A 19,884-nucleotide genomic window follows, 5' to 3' on the forward strand; every position below is an offset into this window, starting at 1 on the left:
TATATCGGCTAAGTCACTTCCATTTGCAAAGCTTACAAATGCTCGTTGTGTTCTTCACGATATTCGAACCTAAGTTCTTTCTAACCGAAGGACAAATTAATACAATAAATAAGTACCAGGAATAAGTGACGAAGTATTATTATTATTATTAAGAGAGATACAACACGCACCAGTTATCATGCTTATTTTTGAATTCATTCACACTACTTGCACAACAACATCCAATGGCAATTCATCTCAATCACGCACATGAGAGAAAAATCTAGCCCATATTCCCTACTTCTTCGCGGAATTCATTCTCAGCTTCAAGGATGTCCTGTTGTACTTTCCCCAACCCTCCATAAAATGAAAAATTTTATCTGCTGAAATTCTGTATAATCCTTTCAGAATTATATAAATCAAGTGGATATTAAATCCAGCATTATTTCAAAGCCGAATGTAGAAACTAAAGTTTTGTATACGAAATTTGACCAGAGAACTTACAGGAATACACTCACCGGCATTTACGAGTTGCCCTCGCGGGGACCTTATAGAAAACATAATCGCTTGCCCAAGCGTCCATATATTCGCTTCTATTGGCCCATTTTGATAAGGTTTCACTGGCCTGGCAGCTGCTTCTCCTCAGAGACCAGACATTATTTAAATAAAGGCCTCTAAAAATTAGACGATTCCCCAGACCACTCCCTACGAGTGACTGAAGGATCGTACAACTTAGCGGTGGTTCCACTCAGTGTCAGGCTTACCCTAAACTGAGCAGAACAGCTCATATTCCAGGGGAAAGTATTCACCGACACAGCCCCGATAGAAGCCAAGCAGGAAAACACATACTCCCGGAGAACTCAGATTGCTCTCTCAAGGCAAAACATCCCGAAATCTTAAGCCCCCGCCTCAGTGGGAGCTGAGTAAGTAAATGGGCTTTCTAAAAATTAGACGATCCCACAAACCACTCTCAACCAGTCACCGAAGGACCGCCTAATTCAGCGTTGGTTCCATTCAGTGGCAGGTTTCTCCCCTACCACCCAGCAGAACTACTCATATTCTAGGGAAAAACACCCACTAAGACGGCCCCGATAGAGGCCTTGCCGGAAACCTCCAGTTCCCAGAGACTCAAATTGCTTTCCCAAGGCAAAACTCCTCCGAAATCTTAAGCCCCTCAGTGGGACAAGACCCGATTAATAAGTAAAGGGCTCTCTAAAAATTAGACGATCCTCCAGACTACTTGCTACGAGTGACTGAATGATCCTCCAACTCAGCGGTGGTTCCACTAATTGACATGCTAGCCCTACCATTGAGTCGAACCGCTCATATTCCAGGAAAAGCATCCACCGACAAGGCCCCACACGGGCCATGCCAGAAAACACTTTCCCCGGAAACTCAAATTGCTCCCTTAAGGCAAAACTCCCCGAAATCTTAACCACCCCTCCCCTCAGCGGGAAAGACCCAGAAGAAGCCTTAAGAGAGCAGATACTCTCCTTCAGTACTAAGGAACTCGAAGTGTCGGAGAGGTATGTTTTACGTAAGTGTACTCTCGGTCGTTGCGTAAGGTATTTACTAATATAAAGAGCCAAAAGGTTTCAGTTCGTGGATGCAAAATTTTAAAAATCAAGTGGATATTAAATCATTATTTCAAAGCCGAATTTTAAAACTATGAAAGTTTTACGAAATTTGACCAGAGAGCTTATACACTAGACAGGAATACACTCGCCGGTATTTACGAGTTGCCCTAGCGCAGACATTATAGAAAACATGATCGCTTGCCCAAGCGTCCATATATTAGCCTTCTACTGGTCCATTTTGATAAGGTTTAGTAAATAACTTAAGCACCGACCGAGAGTTCGCTTACGAAAAATACACCTCTCCGGCACTTCCAGTTTCTTAGTACTGAACGAGAGTTTTTGCTCTCTTAAGTTTCTGCCTGGTCTCTGAGGAGAACAGACTAGTTCGAAACAGCTGTCAGGCCAGTGAAACCTTATCAAAATGGACCAACAAAAGGCGAATATATGTACGCTTAGGCAAGTGATCATGTTTTCTATAATGTCCAAGCTAGGGCAACCCTTAAAGGCCTGCGAGTGTATTCCCGTAATCTGTCTAGTCAAATTTAGTATGAAACTTTCATAGTATTTACATTCGGCTTTGAAATAATGTTGGATTTAATATCCACTTGATTTATATAATTTTGTAACGCCGAAATGCAGCCTTTCGGCTCTTTATTTTATTAAATAGCCTTTCAGAAGTTTGTGTTTCAATCATATCACCACTCTTTCTCCTGTTTGCTGATATCTGCAGTCTAAAAATTCTCAATCCGTCTTCATAATCAGTATTCCACAATCCTGATATAATTTTAACTCTCTCCTTTGCATTCTGTCTCCACTGTATCAGAATAACAACGGAAACCAGGAGACCTGACCTGCGCACAATAGTCCAAGTGAGGTCTTATCAAAGCCTTGTAAAGAGGCAAAATGACATCCTTATCTTTACATGTCAAAGTTCGTTTCAGCATTGCAATTATTTATTTGCAATCCTTGCTACATGGCCCCTGAACTTCAAATTGCTATCTACTAACACTTCAAGATCACCAGCCTCATCAGTTTCTTCTAGCATAATTCCATCAATATAATACGACATTGAATTTTTAATCACGACAAAGTGCATGACTTTGAATTTACTGACAATGAAGTGACACCTATTTTCCCATGCCCACAATTCCAGCCTATTCAAATCATTTTGCAAGTACTGCATATTAGCAGCATTCCTAATTCCCTACCTATTTTTGTATTATCAGCAAATAGTTGTATGTCGCCTGTCAGATCCTTCCCAGTATCATTAATCTAGAATTAATAACAACGGATCAAGCGCTGATTCTTTTGGCACACCACTACTTATCTTAAATCTTGCAGACTCACCTCCCTCGTATACCACTTTTTGATATCTGCAAGTTAGCCATCCTCTTATCCACGCTAATATTTTATAATCCAAATCTATATTCTCCAATTTACGCAACAGTCTTCCATGCTGCATTCTGTCAAAAGCCATAGCAAAATCCAAAAGTATCACGGTGTATCCATTCCCTTCGTCTAGTTCAATGGTAACATTATTACAGAATGTGTGCAAATTGCTAAAACATGAACTTCACTTAGTAAACCAATGCGGTTCATTGCAAAGTACAGATTCACTGTCAACCCTTTATGAATGTATACCCTAACCAATTTTTCCAAAACTTTCACGCCACTCCTGAGATATTGATGGTCGATAGTAGGATACATCGGTCTTTGCATCACCCTCGTGCAATTGGATTACCATACATTCTTTCCATTCCTGCGGAATCCTCCCTGTTCTGAGATTCAAATTGGTTTGGCCTGGACAAAGGGACAGTCAGTTCAGCTGAATATTATTTTAGCAAAATGGGCACTCATTTGTTGAACAACTCTTCTGCACTTGTCACATTCACACCATCTTTATTCAGAAGAGCCAGTTTCGTTTCATACTCGGACTTAACTTTTCGTACAACCGTTCAATACTTGTACGGTTGTACAAATATTGTACGGTTGTACAACCGTACAATACTTGTGAATCTTCTGGCCTGCTGTTTATAAGTATCGTAAGTGACATCATCCTTATGCACACAATATTCCTTCCACATCATCTTCTTCTTACGAATCTCTTGATTAATTATATTACACATCGATTTCACTCCTACTGTATTTATTCTTCGAAGTCTAGGGACACATTCTGATATCGCATCATTTAAGTCATTTTTGAACACCTCCCACACACTTTCGATATCCTTTCCATACGATAACTGATACCATGGTACAGAACCCAGCATAATCCTCAGCTGGTCATAATTTCTTGCTTTGTAATTTAGAATATAACTTTTTCTGAATGGAACATTCTTAAACTTAGTCACTTCCCAAGTGAGTACCACATGATCACTGTCACCAACCGAAGTCAGAAAAGTTACGTCTTTAACTGACATCATCTTACACTGTAATCAAATCAACCACTGTTTGACATTATGACGAGATATTCAGGTGCGGTTCGTGTATAGGCACTGCGGAACTGCAGCACCCCCAATTTTTCTCGATATATAAATATATTTATTACTTTATTTATATTTGCTTGTAATATTTAATTTTATCATCAAGAATCCTATGTAATTCTCTTATATTTTCTTACTTTGTATAAAAAAATAATAAAAATCCATCTTGTAGCACTTAAGAGGGCGAAGGACGCTAGCAGCACTGTGTTTACCACAGTGTCATATTGCTAGTATTTGTTACGCACGCAAGCGTATGGATGTCATAGTGAGACGCAAGCTATTAGCATAATGCGGCACTGTCCGTCGCGCAGTTCCACTGTTGTTTATATTCAGTTTGCACCAGCAGTAGTCTTCGTAGTGCTTATCGTATTTACTCCGTCTCTTTAAATATTTGGACATTACAATTAAAGACATAAGATTTGTTATAGTTTTTATTTTAGAACATTATTGGGGTTATCATAATGGATTTTATTTTTAAGTAATTTTGAATTATACCAAACTATAATTTTATCGATAATAAACAATATTTTTTCAGTTTAATTTTTTTAAAAAAATATTTATCATAATTTTGATATTTTATCCAAACACGTATACACTGTACTTACAGTGTGTATGTATATTTCGAAAGTTGCAGCATCCCCACGATTTGAAGCCACGAGCGGCCACTGGAGATATTATAAGGATTTTTTAACTGAGCATGAATTAGACAGTCAGTACATCCTGCAATGCAGAAAAGCAAACTGGAGAACACACATGTTTGATGTTGCAGCTATGACTAAGCTTCTTACCATAGCATTACTTTGTTTATACGTAACTAAGTTACTGTTGAAGCATCCGTAGCTCAGATGGTATAGACGACATTTTGCTGGAAAGACTCGGTTCGAATTCCATTTATGATGTGAGGAACTTTTATCAGGTCTTTGCAATGAAATGCTGAGTTAGAAGGTTTCATAAGAGGCGCAGAGTTTATCTTCCGGAAATGCAGGTTTTCCGTTCCTCAGAAAGGCTGACACAGTCAATATACAAATCTAGAGGCATAAATACTTGCTCTTAATGGATGCAGTAGAAGAGTATCGTACCGGGTGCATTAATTTGCCGTGATCCCCTAATTAGGAAAAGAAGGGTTAAAGAAGAAGTTACTATTGCAGTAATAATCTACAAAGCTTAACCTATTAAGCGTAAGACGAATGTCTTACGATTAGTATTACGAGTATACCGAATTTTTTTAATACTCAGCTGTTCCTTCGAATATCTCGTAAAGTTCATGTTTTTTCACTCACAGAGACATTGGGAAATGCTAAATTAAGCCAGTTAGATTTTAGCCTTATTTCTTTATTTGCTGATGTGAATTCTATTTGAACTCTCTCATATTCTTTTACATTCGAAACAGGACTTTTATATAAAAATTACGAATCCGTCTTTGTTTCTAGGACTTCAAGAACATATACCTTTTTTGTTATCTATACTTCAGTTTGACTAACCACGCCTCTTAAGCGTCTTTTACTGAGATGTAGTGTAGTGTAGTCTAAAGGAGACACGAGATGGGTGGGCCCTTGGTTTTAAAAAATTTGGATTCGAATCCCATCAAATGTCTCAGTCATGACGTAAGGAATTTTAAGTTCTTTTTTGTGCTAAAACAATCTCATAGGAACAGTTTTATGTTTTTTTTTTTTTTTTCCCTCCAAGAAACTAGAGCGTTTCCTACTACAAAGTAGGTAAACAACCGAGAACAAGAAATGACCAGACAATATATAATGCTTGGTGGAGAAGAGCTGAGTTTGAATAGATTTTGGAATGGAGCAGAATGAGTGACTGTGCTGGTCATCAGGAAACAATTTAGACTTATAATATCGGGATAAAGAGCTAGGCTTGGAACGCCAGAATTCGTTTGTCGTAATACTGGGACCTTCTAACCGGAAAGATATCAGTCTCTCAGTCAGTGACATTTGTTTATCAGTCGAAGAATCTTGTAGCTGAATATTATGGTTAAGCAGTCACTCGTAGCCAGTCAGTCTACCGGGGAAAAAGTGACTTTTATGAACAAAAATAATAAATGAGGTATACGTGGAGTATATGAACAGAATTTTGGATACCCAACAGTTGGAGAACTAGCTGAAAACCGAAACAAAGTAATTTTTTATTTAATTTTTAATTTTTCATTTATAATTCTTAACACATTTTATACAAGTCATTATATATTAAAGCAGCTGCATAAGTTTTTTTAAACACCAGATTTTTTATTAGTTATGAAAACTCACATTACGTAAATGCCTTCCATTTTCGACTTCACAAAGACGGCCCTTTCTAAGAAATGTTCCATCACTTATGAGCCACCCTGTATAATGATAGCCTAGATTTTTGGTGAAGATCCCGAGGGAAAGAAAATATTCATGACTCCCATGAATTAATCCATATTTTATTATAACACGTTAAAAATGTTACGATAATTAATACCACTTTTTTGTCGAAGAATATTAGAACTCATTTACTGAATCGCTATAACAGTTCCAGTTTTATAAAATTGATAAAATAATTCATTGTAATAATTTATAATGTAAAGTGTCAGTTTTCAATTTGAAATTTATGAATAAAAATTCACGTTACGCCATATTGGATCGTTGTACATCAAATATAGTTATATATAATGTGACATTAAACATAAATAAATTTGATAGTAAACAAAAACTTGGAACATTTAGAATAAAATAAAAACATAATGACATAATATATTTTTGAAATGGCACTTGTATTATTTTTTTATTTTAAAATGATATGCCTGCTTACATATTAGCTTATTGATGCATATATACCAGCGCCGCGCGCGCGCACGCACACACACACACACACACACGAAAGAATTCGTCACCTTGAACTTCCATTTCTTATCTTCAAGTAAGACTTAATTGCATATTAACCTTTCCCAAACTTGAACTTGTGTATTACTGTACACCAGTTTACTGGCTTTATAATTTCTCGTTTTAGCTGTTATTATTATTTTAACTCATGTAAATTTTATCATACAGCAATCCCTTCCAGACAGCATATAATATAGCATAACATTGCAGAGTTCAAATATATAAAAACATAAACGAAGCGATAAAAACATCGGTGAACTTGACACCAATCGTAGTGTCGAAATGCTGGTATCTGTCTGAAACACATAAAGTAATTGCTTTTTAGAACAATCAAAGAAGCTCCCAGTTAAACAAAACAAAACAAAAAAACAAAAAACTTTAAAGGTTGCAACTCTCCCGGCACGGGGAAATCTTTTAATGTTCTTCCTTATGATATGATAAGGGGGTTCGTGAAGTGAGTCCACGTGCCATTCATTCATGAATAGAATGTGAGATCTTAAATTAAAATACCAAAGGTCTCTTTTGCAAAGCAAAAAATATGAGATAAAATAAGTAAAATCAGTATTTATTTAAACCTTAAGCTAAATGTGAAAGCTAAACTTTTAAAAACAACAAAAATGTCAAAAATTGTATTTTAATAAATTAGCTTTCTACTAGTTGTTAAAATCCCATCAAAACGAACGGGAAGAAATTACTTATAATGAAACAAGTAGTTGCGAAAAAAATGATTAAATGACACTGTCTGAATTTCAATCACTGTCTGAAATATTCTGCGATACAGTGTTTTAATCTAAATTAATATTCAATGAAAAGCTGAAAATTTAAAAATACGTTGTAATTGATTTATTGAGAAATTTTTAAGTTGAGTTTGGTATAAAATGACTACAACTTGACATAGTGAGACTGATCATCTGTGAATTCTACCTTTTTCAAGTATCCGTGGTGGCAATTATAGTCTTTAGGGTATTGAAATTCAGCAAACTCGTTTGGACCAGTTCATAAGGAAATAAACCTCCCAATCTCCCAATGCCTTTGGCGGCGCATGTTTCCAATCATTTGCTCAGTAATGTTTCTATTAGAGAAAGTTTTTTTTTTTTTTTTTCTTTCCTTCCTGGAACCATGATTGCTTTCATAAGCTTCATGGCATGATCATTGGCTGAAGTGAAAAGAGAAATAAACTGGGACTTCAACGTAAAAATTGGTTTTGAAGGACCGTTTCTTCGGTTAATGGCATGAAGAGCTATTACTCTAGATGTCATTCCAAAGTTTTAGACTACCGCTGACATCAGTAATGATGACCGCAATATTCATAAATCGTGAGCAAATGAATTTTTTGTAGAGCCTGAAGTTTCCTTAAAGCTCGTGGCAGTAAAACATACATTAGAAAGAAAAGACTGAAGGCAATGCTAAAAGTTGCTGTGTTAAAAAAAATAAATTACCGTAAAATTATAATTATGAGTGTAAGTTTGTTTCCTACGTCATAATCGCTATCAAAGGGCTGTAGTAAGATCTTACAATTGCTAGGCTAAGAAGGTTATTTTTATTAATTTCATATTTATTTTTACGTAGTCCGGCAACCTCTATAGACCAAACATGGAACTTTTTTCAAGCCACTTCATGCCTCCAATAAGGGAAGCAGTGGTCTCATGCATGGCGATGAAATTCATCTCCCACACAAACATCTGTGCCCGTAGCGGAATTCGAACCCGCGCCCTATTGGTTGGAGAGTAGACACGCTAACCAATTGGCCAACCAGGCCAGGCAGCTGGTAGGCGATTTCTGTCTTGCGGTGTGAAACCACAATTCTGCTTGCTGGTGGCCTGAAGTGGTCACCCTCTTATTCCACTCACGGTATTACCATATATGATGGTGTTCATATTTTAGGCAGTGTCATTCGCGTTAAAAAAAAGAAATCACTATAAATGATGTGAATAACAAATGGATTTCGTTCGACACGGTTACAGACACGAAATAAAAGGGCCGAACGAAATGAAAACTGATGTTTTACCAAAAAATTCTACTTTACCATAATAAAGGCTATTGGTTGAGGACGCAAAGATGACATTTCAAGTGAAATAAATTCACGAGAAACTCGAATGTTTATTGTGATTCCGTTAGATGAAGTCTGCGATAAGAGTTCAGCAGCTCATTAGAAAGACCTATGGAATAAAATCACTGAAAGGACTACTCGATTACAAGTTTGTTGTATAATGCACTCTAACGATGCGAGCACTAGGCGGTAGCATATTAGCAAAGGATGGCTTTCGCGAATATTTTGGTAGGCTTGGCAAAAATCCACTATAACCTTGGTGTTCCGCAGCCTGTATATTGTGCAACCATGACGTCTTCAGCTGTCAGCTACAAAATGAAGTGAACTGCGTTTTGATATGATTAGTTGATCTGAATTAAATAAGACACTGGTGGACTATCACATATTTCAATGAGAATACTTTTGATATCTTTGGGGAAAGTTCATTTGAATGTTAACAGTTGATCATCTTCGTATACTGGGACAATAACAACAGTATACAGCAGCGCCGTGATTAGCTGTCACTTTTCATGCTGGATAAGTATTATTATGGTTAAATTGGCACTGATGTCACTATGAATTTAGTTGTATTATTATCAAGAATAGTTTCAAAAACAGAGAGAGAGAGAGAGAGAGAGAGAGAGAGAGCAAGGTTAATTATCATTAATAATAATAATAAAGCATTATATATATAAAAAAAGAAACAAAATGGTGAAAAATTAGACCATTTGGTTATGTTATACAAAACTAGATGCCAGACATTCGCCACGTCTTTTTTACTTATATTATTATAAAATAATAATTGTGACATAAAATAATAATTATAAAAAATAAACGAAATGCAGAAATATATAAAATGAATACAAATAGGGAGAAAATCTAATGTATTATCGATACGTTTAAAACTGTTCTGAGTAGGAAATTACATAAAAATAATAAATAAATAACTCATCTAATCAGTTTTATTTTCAAAGAGATCCCCTGTCTGGGTGGTGAATTGATAAATATACCTGCTCTCCATTCCTCCAGGTTCATATTCCACCATAGTTTGCGATTATCCTAGTCATTTTGCGAAGAAAAGGAATCTGTGTCTGAACCAGTTTTTCTCCAATTATCTACTTCACTTTAGGTACGGCAGTAATGATGCGACGCTTAATAAGACGTCTCATAATATTAAAAAAAAGGGAATGGATAGGCGGAATTCATTTAACCCTAAGTAATTATTCGAAATTGGTTAGCAACAGGTTTCCCATTTAGTCATCGACGATAGTTGCGTTCAGGGCTACCGACGATTTGAAGACTTAGAGACAAGAGTACAACAGACACTTCACATCTCATACTCACAGAACGTAACTGGTGTATTATTGTCTGAAATGGTGTGAGTTATACGGTCGTTTTTTGCGTGATTTAAAACTCGATTTTTGGGAGAAAAAACGTTAATTTTATGTGCTAAAGATGATTAACTTGGAAGGATACCTTTAGTCAGTATAGAAATGAGCTTAGAACGATCGTCAGTCAGTCTGGCAGTCTAGAGCTAAAATAACTCGCCCCCCCCAACAGTGTTTTAATAGGACGGTCCAATAAATCGATAGATGTTTCATAAAATGATTAATGCTCACTGTATCGTTATTTGGAGAATATTTATTGTCATTATGTTAGAGACATTCCAAGAACTAGAAGTCAATAAATAATAATAATAACAGGAACAGTAACAACAACATTAATTTTTTTTTAATTATAATTCGCCACTTTAATCTTTGTTACTAGAATAGCCCTTTATATTACGCATATTCTTCTGTGCTTTCTTAGTTAAAAAATAATTTCGTTTAGAAAGTTTTTTTTATTAAATAAAATATATTATATTTTGTGTAGCCTGCAGCTGCTTGCCAGCTGTCAAAATCTACCCGCCAAGGGCGAGTGGACGAGCGTATTTGTCAAATCCTACTTATAAGTTAAATAATCCTTGATCGGAGTTTTCTTTTAAGAAATCTTAACTAGACAACTATGTGATTATCCTGGCTACAAGAAACTACACTTTTTAAGTAGCGTAAAATTAACGGCTCTGCTAAAAAAAGGAAGTGAAAGATGTTATTAAACAGAACAGTACCTCTGAAGTCAATCTCAAAGTTCACAATTTCCATAATGGTTCCTGGTCTGCAAATGCTGTTTTATAATTAAGTAAGGAATCTGAGGAGAATACTCTTAAATACAGAATGTTAGCACCATCAACTCGATCAACGAAGCCATACCAGAACAATCCATTCTGAATTATACTGTTTCACAAGAGAATCATTCTTGAAGATCTATCAGCAAATCTTTTAGAGCCTTCGTAGCTTAATCGGTATAGAGGACTTTTGTTCGGAAAGACCTGGGTTCGATTCCCGTCCATGATGTGAGGAACACTTATCAGGTCTCTTTCGACTAAAGATGAGTTAGCCGGTCTCATACTGAGGTAGAGGATTTTTTCCCCTGAAAGTCGGGTTTTTCGTCCCTCAGAATAGGCAAACCGGACCGTGAATACACACGGATTTACAGTCATGTACTTAATCCCTCACTAGGAGAGCTCAACCTAAGAGACGGGTTCACCCCCCCCTAGTGAGGGATTAGGAGGCGACATGTGACTTTTTAGCACTACTTTTCATGAAGGTGTTACATTGATAGTATTTTATCGATATTTCAGGAAAAAAAATATTTAAAGTATTTCCTTTGGGAATAGATGATTCAAGGTAACTGTGTTTCGTAGTAGAGAAATTAGTGCGTACGTGTGTGGGGTGGGTGTCTGTTTATGGAGATAATTGAAGTCGCAATACTCCAATGATACCTTGGAGAATTTCTGGATCTCAATGACCCAAATGGTCAGGATATGCTTCCATTATTATTCCGATCGAATAATGTCTTTAATCAATAGGGAGTCATTGCATTGCGCATATACTTTGAGGATGAGCAATTATGAGAGATGATTATTTAATACACCCTTCTCAAAAGCTGATATTTCCAAATTGCTGATGAGTACTTGTAGTACTCATCAGAAATTTGAATCCACAGGTATTGTGACCGAAATTAGTAATTATTTTGTCCTTTTTAGATTAACAGCTAGAAGAACATATAATTTACGAACATAACCTCTCGGTCTTCGAATCGTACTCTTCGATCGCAATGTGCAAGATCCACATTGCCCGAACCAACATGTAGCGTCGTCCTCAGTGGTGCAAAGAGTACGTACAGTGGGATGTAAAAGCTTAGAAAGCTGTGTTATGGAGAGACATATCACGCTACACTCTCTAACAAGCAGATGGACGGGTGTGGATGCCCTGTTGGAGTTACGCACTCTGGAAAGAGTGCCTAACTGTGTTTCCTGGTTTGGCTTTGGATCTCTGTTTATGGTGTGGCAAAACGTTGAACTTCCAGAGGTATCCCGAATATTGTGGAAACAGTCCACGATTTCATTACACGCCTACAGGAAGAATGGTCCAAAATTCTCATCGATCGCTATCGTACGCTTATGTAAAGTATGTCTCGCAGGATTGCTGCTGTCATCTCAATGAAAAATTGGGCGCCATGGCTGCTTGTTTCTCATAGTATGTAGTCCGTTGATTTTATATTATGCACACACACACACACACACACACACACACACACACACACACACACACACACACACACACACACACACACACACACACACACACACACACACACACACACACACACACGCATATATATATCATAAATATTTTTTTTGCATAATCGGGAAACATTACTCTAGAGACTAAACATCGAATTTTCTAATCACTTCAGACCTCCAGTAAGTGGGGGTGGTAGTCTCACACTAGGAGAGGAAATTCATCTCTCTCTCCTAAAGACATTCACAAATATCTGAGCTCAAGGATAGGATTCGTACTCATACTAGTTGGAGACGTGAATATGCTATCCACTCGGTGAATATGACCTACAAACACACAAAAGTGCCATAAGTCAGATGTAAAATGTTTATGAATGAATCAACGGATGGAATCGCTGAGATTCAGATTAGTAAATAATTAAAATTAATAGGAAAAGGTTTGGTGAACTAACTCAAAAGAGCGAATAAATAACTAACATTTTAGAATAACTATGATACAGAGCCCCCTTATTCATGTACGTTTCGATAGTTTTCACTTCTCATTGTTAACAGAACTGTGCTATTTGTTTGAGGAGGAACGAGAGTAGGTTTTCAGAATATGGTTTTTTTTCACGGTACGAATGCACTTGACTATGTTTAGGTGAGAAAAAATCGGAATTAACTTGAGAAAAACTCACAGGCTAGGCAAACCTATAGCCATAAGATTTAGCTGTACATCTGAATACTCTCAATGTTATTAGATTTTGTGCACTCCAAAATAGATGTTATCATATAGGATACCATTGTCAGAAGATTGCATCTCCCAAAATGAACTGAAGGTCACATCGTCATCTGATGGAAAAGAACCTCAGCCAAGAAACGTACAAGAATACCCAAGAAACTAAAAATAAAGGACCAAAGGTACTCGGAAGGATGGTAAGGAAATTTCGAAAGTCCGATATGGAAACGATCAATCAGCAAATTGCGCACACAGGAGCAGTTCGCATTACACGGATGTAAAAGACAATGCGAATAGTCTGTAATATTATATTACAGACTATTCGGAGGAGTAAGTGTGGACCAGACAGATAGTTGGAGAAAACATTTATTCCCAATTGCACCATCCCAGCTGTGAAATTCAAACGTAGTTATTGGACATATATGAGCAAGTTTTCGTTATGAATAGTTTTCTACATTGGGCTGTTTGGTGAAGGATACCTGTGCCTCTTGCAACATGACGAATTCAAAAATCGTACTGTATTGTGCTATTATGGCATGATTTGAGTCAAACCATGTGAAAAAATTAGATTTTCCTGTACAGAATCTCGTTCTCAACCAAACTGAACATCTTTCGGACGAAATGGAACCTGAACTGGCCAGACAATTACGTCCAACATTACAGTATATGATAGTCGTCTAGTTGGAAAAAAAAAAAAAAAGGGGGGGGTTCACGACGCCGCACTTGACTCACGTTATAGCATACTGGTAGCGGAGAAAGGATAAAAAGTATGATCCAAACCAAAGGAGGGTGTACATTACTGACGTGTGTAATTTAGGTTTATTTGAAATATAGTGCAGTCCTGCTACTTGTTTCAACCTAGTGTATAGCATTCTATTCTTTTCAACATTCTTTTTATACATTTTGTTTTAAAATATAATCTCTACTTGATTTTTTTTTCGCTTGGATAGAATACTGAAAATTTTCGGCAGTTCTCCGTCAGTTGCTTATATATAATTTGTAACGTTTATTAACTGGTCCGTTATCGGATATTTTTATAGTTTCCGCACTCCACAGAAATGCATTTCTTTCTCACGTTGTGATATATTTCTGTTCGGCTGGTGGTAGTTCTTCTTCCGATATTTTATCGATAAAAATTTCTACCTACGCTTCTTTCTCTTTCCGACAGGCATTTATCATCGAAATCAACATTTGGCTCAGTGACTGCTCCTTGCTTTAAAGCCATAAAGCTTGTCTCGTTTCCGGTTTTGAAGTACTCATCGCTGGTCCATTTACACTTACTCTTTGCGTTCACCTATTTCATTTTTTCTTCCTGATTTATTTTGATGATTTCATTTCTTCCCCTCAGTGCAATAGAATTTCTGTTTTCTTCAATCAAGCACAGGTTTTTCATTTTATTTTATTACTGTAAGTTTAATCTCTGTTTTGCAATCTTGGAGTTTTATTATTCCTTAATCTTATTCTTATTCCTTAATTGTTGTCTTATTCCTTAATTGTTGCTCAGTATTATGACAAGACAAATATAGAAATAAACCACACACATTCTTATGGCTATATTTTGGTTATTACCGTGTTCTCCGAGGAAAGAACACGCGTTTACAAAAGGGAAAACGCTCTGCCACCGCACTATGAGACTGGCTAACTTACTTTCAATTAAAAAGATTTACAGTTTTTTCCTTGCATCCAAACCCAAGTTTTTCTAATAAAGAATTCATGCCGTTCAGTTGTAGAAAATTCAAACATATCAAAACTATAAGATTATAAATGTATTATGGATATACTTTTTTAAGTTAAGAGATTTTGTTATGTAATGAATAAACATGTGCCTTTATCTATTTTCATATATTTTCCATTGTGCTTAGTAGATGTACTATTATATGTGATGCAATCATGCATAAGTTTAATGATGCTATTAAGAAGCGAAACTACTGCATACTGAATAAGGAAAATGAAATAGTGTTTAGTGGTTAATGCTTCATGACTTCAAGATGAGAAGACAGAGGAGGAGTGAAATAAAATGCACAAATTCAGATACGTTTTTATTACGAGATTTCGTATTTCAGTGTAACTGATACCAGCTCTAGGCTTTACTTAAACTAATTCAACACTAATTATTGTTTGACTGGGTTATGAAAAAACTAAATGCTAAATGAACACGGTGCAAAATAGTATTAATAAAACATTTATTTATTTTCATATTTATAAAATTACGTGCATTTATCAGATATGGATTTAAGAATCTTTAGTCAGAAAAGCAAAGAAACTTAAGAGACATAAAAATGAAATTTTATCTGAAAATAGAAGAGAAACATATCGCAAATATTTTCGAAATATTTCTCTTCTATTTTCAGATTTTTTTTTTTTTTCGTAATTTAAGAATTTCGAATTTTCAAAAGCTTTTGAATATAATTACATCTTTTTCTCCACATTGAAATCCCACATTTATACACCATTGCTTCACCTGCTAATCGCAGAGCATTTCAAAGGATTAACTGAAAAACCAGAGAAATATTTTCTGTTTACCAAGTTCAGAGAGCAGATCAGATAAAAACACTACAAGTGACCTAAAATCACCAAGTACCGCTCATCATTCTTAAAAACAAGGGTTGTTCTATTAAACTTCACACTTCACCCCTTCGATATTTGTTGTCGAGAACAATGAGTCATTATTTACAGTGCATATTTATAAACGGTTGTAAACCTGTGCGCCGACCAGTTCGTTCCCTTTCGTAGTTGACGGGACACTGCTTCACGACCCCCAACTTGTACGAAAAGTGGCCTGGTTCCAAAGCCGTCCTATCGCTTTACGAAGGCCAACAGTACGGAACGAGTTAGGTTTCCAGTTCTCGTGCTGGCGGCCTATAAGTGAGTGCAGCTGCCAGTATAGGTATGGACGGCGTGGAGGATAACTGTAGGCAACAACAGGTAGTGCTGACACTTCTCGCGTCGAGCGAGAGAATTTCATTGTAGCACACTCACCAGGCCTACACTTTTAATCAAAATAAAACAGGTATTTATCAATATGGCTAAAGTGTTTCTTAGGAAGTCAACCGCACTTTTCTCTGTAGTGATTCTACTCCTTCTGATATTATGTGTCGGACTGCTAGTTGTAGTTTTGAAAGGACAGATAACTCCCGATGACAGGACGGAGAGCAAAGTTTCTTCCGCTCAGCCCACCTCAACGATTGCGCCGGGTCAATTGAACGTTCCTTCTACTACAGTGTCTACCACGACAGCTGAAGCAAATTCCGTTTCTACAAGGGAGACTTTTGCATGGGAAGATTTTCGACTTCCTAAGCATACTATTCCTCTACATTATGCCCTTCTTCTCTATCCGAACTTGAATGTTGACATGTTTACGGGAGAGGTGGAAATAACTGTTAATGTCACCGATGCTACAGACTACTTCGTAGTACATGCTTACAAACTTACTGTCACCTCTTCGAGTGTAACCAGAGTGTCAGATAGCACACAGATAAGCATTAACCAAGCATTTATGTATGATCCAAACGAATTTTTTGTTATAACCCTAAAGGAAAACGTGGAACCAGAACTTTACACGCTTCGTTTCACATTTAACGGGTCTTTAGTTGCCGGCATTGTCGGATTCTATAAGAGTACCTATATAAATACGATCTCAAAAGAAAGAAGGTAAGCAATACTATATAATTAAATGTTAATAAAATTAATAAGGATAACAACTTTATCACTTGCTGGTTAAGATCATTCTAATGATGTGACATTTAATTATTTTATGTGAAATTCTCAGTCATTCTTAAATGTCACATTATTTAACATGCTGCAGGCTGTTACAAAGTTTCGAGTATTTCAAAAAGTAATACATAATATCTGCATTTAAAATTTCTAGGTATTGTTTGTAGCTTCAATAATCCCATATAACAATAAAACGAATTGTATTTTATTCGATGCTGTGTAGTTGGCAGTTTTATAATATTCTAAATGATTGAAATATTTAATATATCCAAGAGCATTGATTTTATTTTAAATGAAAAAAATGCCCCCACGATTGCTACATTTTCCATAATCTCCTATGCACTAATCGGATTATTCCCTTCAATGAAAACAGCTGCTGCAAGATGATTTTTTCTTATATTTATTTACTAAATTGTTTTTCGTTGATTAGGCGCAATTAAGTAATTGCAGTTTTCTATCTGGTCATTTTAATTAATTCATTCTTGTTAATTGGATGAAATTTTCTTGTTGTTATTCTGATTTATTATTTGTGAAGGAGATTTTCACTTTTGAATCAGTTAACCTGATTTCTAGATAGTGTAAAAATGATTCTTTAGATGGTGTAAAAAATCTGAATTTTTATTTTATCAAATTTTAGTTTTTAATATATTTAGATATGTGTTTATAGATGTTGTGTGTGTGTGTGTGTGTGTGTGTGTGTAATCACTTTAAATCAGATAAGAAAAGAACCAAGATATAATCAACAGAAAATAGCAAGGTTTTTTAACATACATTTAATAGGTAACGACTTCTTCAAATAGCAGATTTAAGCCTAAAATATTTTAAGATATAACAATAACGGATATTTCAAATGTTTTATTAACTATATAAAGAATTTTTATGGAAAGTAAATTAAATGAATTTAAGTTTACTTCCTAAGATGGTCTTCTAGGGGAAATAAAAAAATGTCAGCTAACTCAGTCTAATCTAATCGCAAGATCAGTTAATTATTCAAATAAGTTTGTACAAAACTCGTTTTTATAATTATCTTCTCCATGATGTCAGTTTTAGAGTATCCTATTCCTTTGGGTTCTTACTGCAAGAATAAAGAATTCAAACATATTCTTATATAATATTAGAGCCAGGTACAAAATATGTACTCGTATATTGGTAATTTCAAATTCAGTAAGCTGGAGTCTCAGAGCTTCTTTTAAATGATAAAAAAATGACTTTATTAATGATAAAAAGCTTATTTCATATCTTTTACGAAAGAAATCTCTATACCTGGTAAAATATAATTTAAAGTTATGTAGTGTAAGCATTTAAGATCGTTGATTGCATAGCTAAATAAAAAAGAGCAACAAAACTGCATGCAAATAATAAAGATGCGTTTTTAATCAATAGGCAAAATACCAGTTCGATTATTATTATTACAATCACAGTTTACTATGATCTTATTATTATTATTATTATTATTATTAGCAGTAGTAGTGGTATTACAGTAATATGACGATTGTCATAGTAGTAATATGTATGCTGAGCCAAAAATGAGATGGGAATATAACTATTAAATTTTTTCTTAAAAATAAGGAAGAGTCCTGCTTCTATATATCAAAAATATGTAAAATAATTATTTGGCCATGGAATTGCAATGAAAATAAGTATGCACTTAAATTATTGATCTCATCTCCTTTTTACCTTCTTTTACCTTGCGGTGTCGATTAATCATCGGACCTCAAACCGTTCACAGCATAAGGTGGTCAGCCCTACGCCCCGGTGTATCCTATGACCTATAGTGTTAAGTTCTCAAGGCCGTTGCCTGCTTTGCGGGATGAAAAACCCCAGGATAAACTGAGAAAAAACCCTACTGTCCACGCCCAAGACCGGCTAACTTGGCTATGGAAGATCCTTCAGCTCCTCACGTCACCGACGGAAATCGAACCCAGGACACTTCTTCCCCAGGTATATGGTTGCGAAGCGCACAGCCACTAGGCTAATTGTGCGGATGCTGTGGTAACTTAAGGCAGCAACTTTCTGCTAACAGTTCATATTATTATTAAATGCTTTGATTTTAAAATTCAATAGCGCAGTTGAATGTGCCTTTTTTAGCATAAAAAAAGTCAGTAGCCATTGGATACAAAAATTACAGTAATGGCTGTGTTGCAATTCATTGAACCTAATATTTTAACAGAAAGTGAGAAGGTGTTAGATTCTAATCGCTATGTATGCATATATAATATTACAATTCTTTCTAACCAATGTATTGTTTCTTTGCCCCCTCCCCGTGTGTGTCATACTGGAAACCTAACTTCGTACATATCTATACTGAATTCATGATAGCACACAAGTATAATTTCTTGCAGTTCATTTTTTTTTCTGCCTTCTTTCCTGTTGGTCTCCTTATCAACTACCAATAATGCTCAACAGAAAAAAAAAAACAGAGTATTACTAGGGTATAGTTATATTCTATGGCCATTCCTGGATATTTGCCGATCATAGATTTATCCTCATCTTACTAGTCGATAGAATAAATAACGAGTACAATCGACCATGACTCATTCACACTTTTCTCCTCTCCATCCCCGACCCATATGCTATGTAAATAAGTATTGGGATAATCCTCTTTCGAATGAAACACGCTATGTATATTACTTTTATCACACGTGATATGAGCCAAACAAATATACCCGTAGAATTGGATAGCTGTCAGCTGCACTCGAAGAATACCTTATCCTCTTACAAAGTCCATACAACAGGCCATATCTCTATTATGCGATACGTTCGTGCTCTTGTAAAAATGACTGCATCGCAGTAAATTAACTGTGGACAACAATATCTGCCTACGCAAGCGTGAGAGTGCCACTTTGGTCAACATGCAGATGTGTAAATTACTGAATTATCGCGGGTGGGACATGGAAGCAATCAATG

General features: G+C 35.8%; 1 protein-coding gene across 2 annotated transcripts in view; it reads left to right on the top strand.

Moving 5' to 3' along the window:
* The first annotated feature begins 16,123 nt into the window (after positions 1 to 16,123).
* LOC150104274 (uncharacterized) overlaps positions 16,124 to 19,884 on the top strand; it is a 224,188-nt gene continuing 220,427 nt past the window's right edge. For both annotated transcript variants that reach the window (XR_016548687.1, XM_090396879.1), the window contains exon 1: positions 16,124 to 16,914. Coding sequence is in view for 1 of the 2 variants with exons in the window: in XM_090396879.1 (XP_090253005.1) it covers positions 16,286 to 16,914 (629 nt within the window). In the remaining variant the exon portion in view is untranslated. The remainder of the gene's footprint in view (positions 16,915 to 19,884) is intronic.

Source organism: Typopeltis vanoorti, chromosome 8 (assembly GCF_054136105.1).
Source record: "Typopeltis vanoorti isolate ZY-2024b chromosome 8, IOZ_Tvanoo_1.0, whole genome shotgun sequence".
NCBI classification, from domain to species: Eukaryota; Metazoa; Arthropoda; class Arachnida; order Uropygi; family Thelyphonidae; genus Typopeltis; species Typopeltis vanoorti.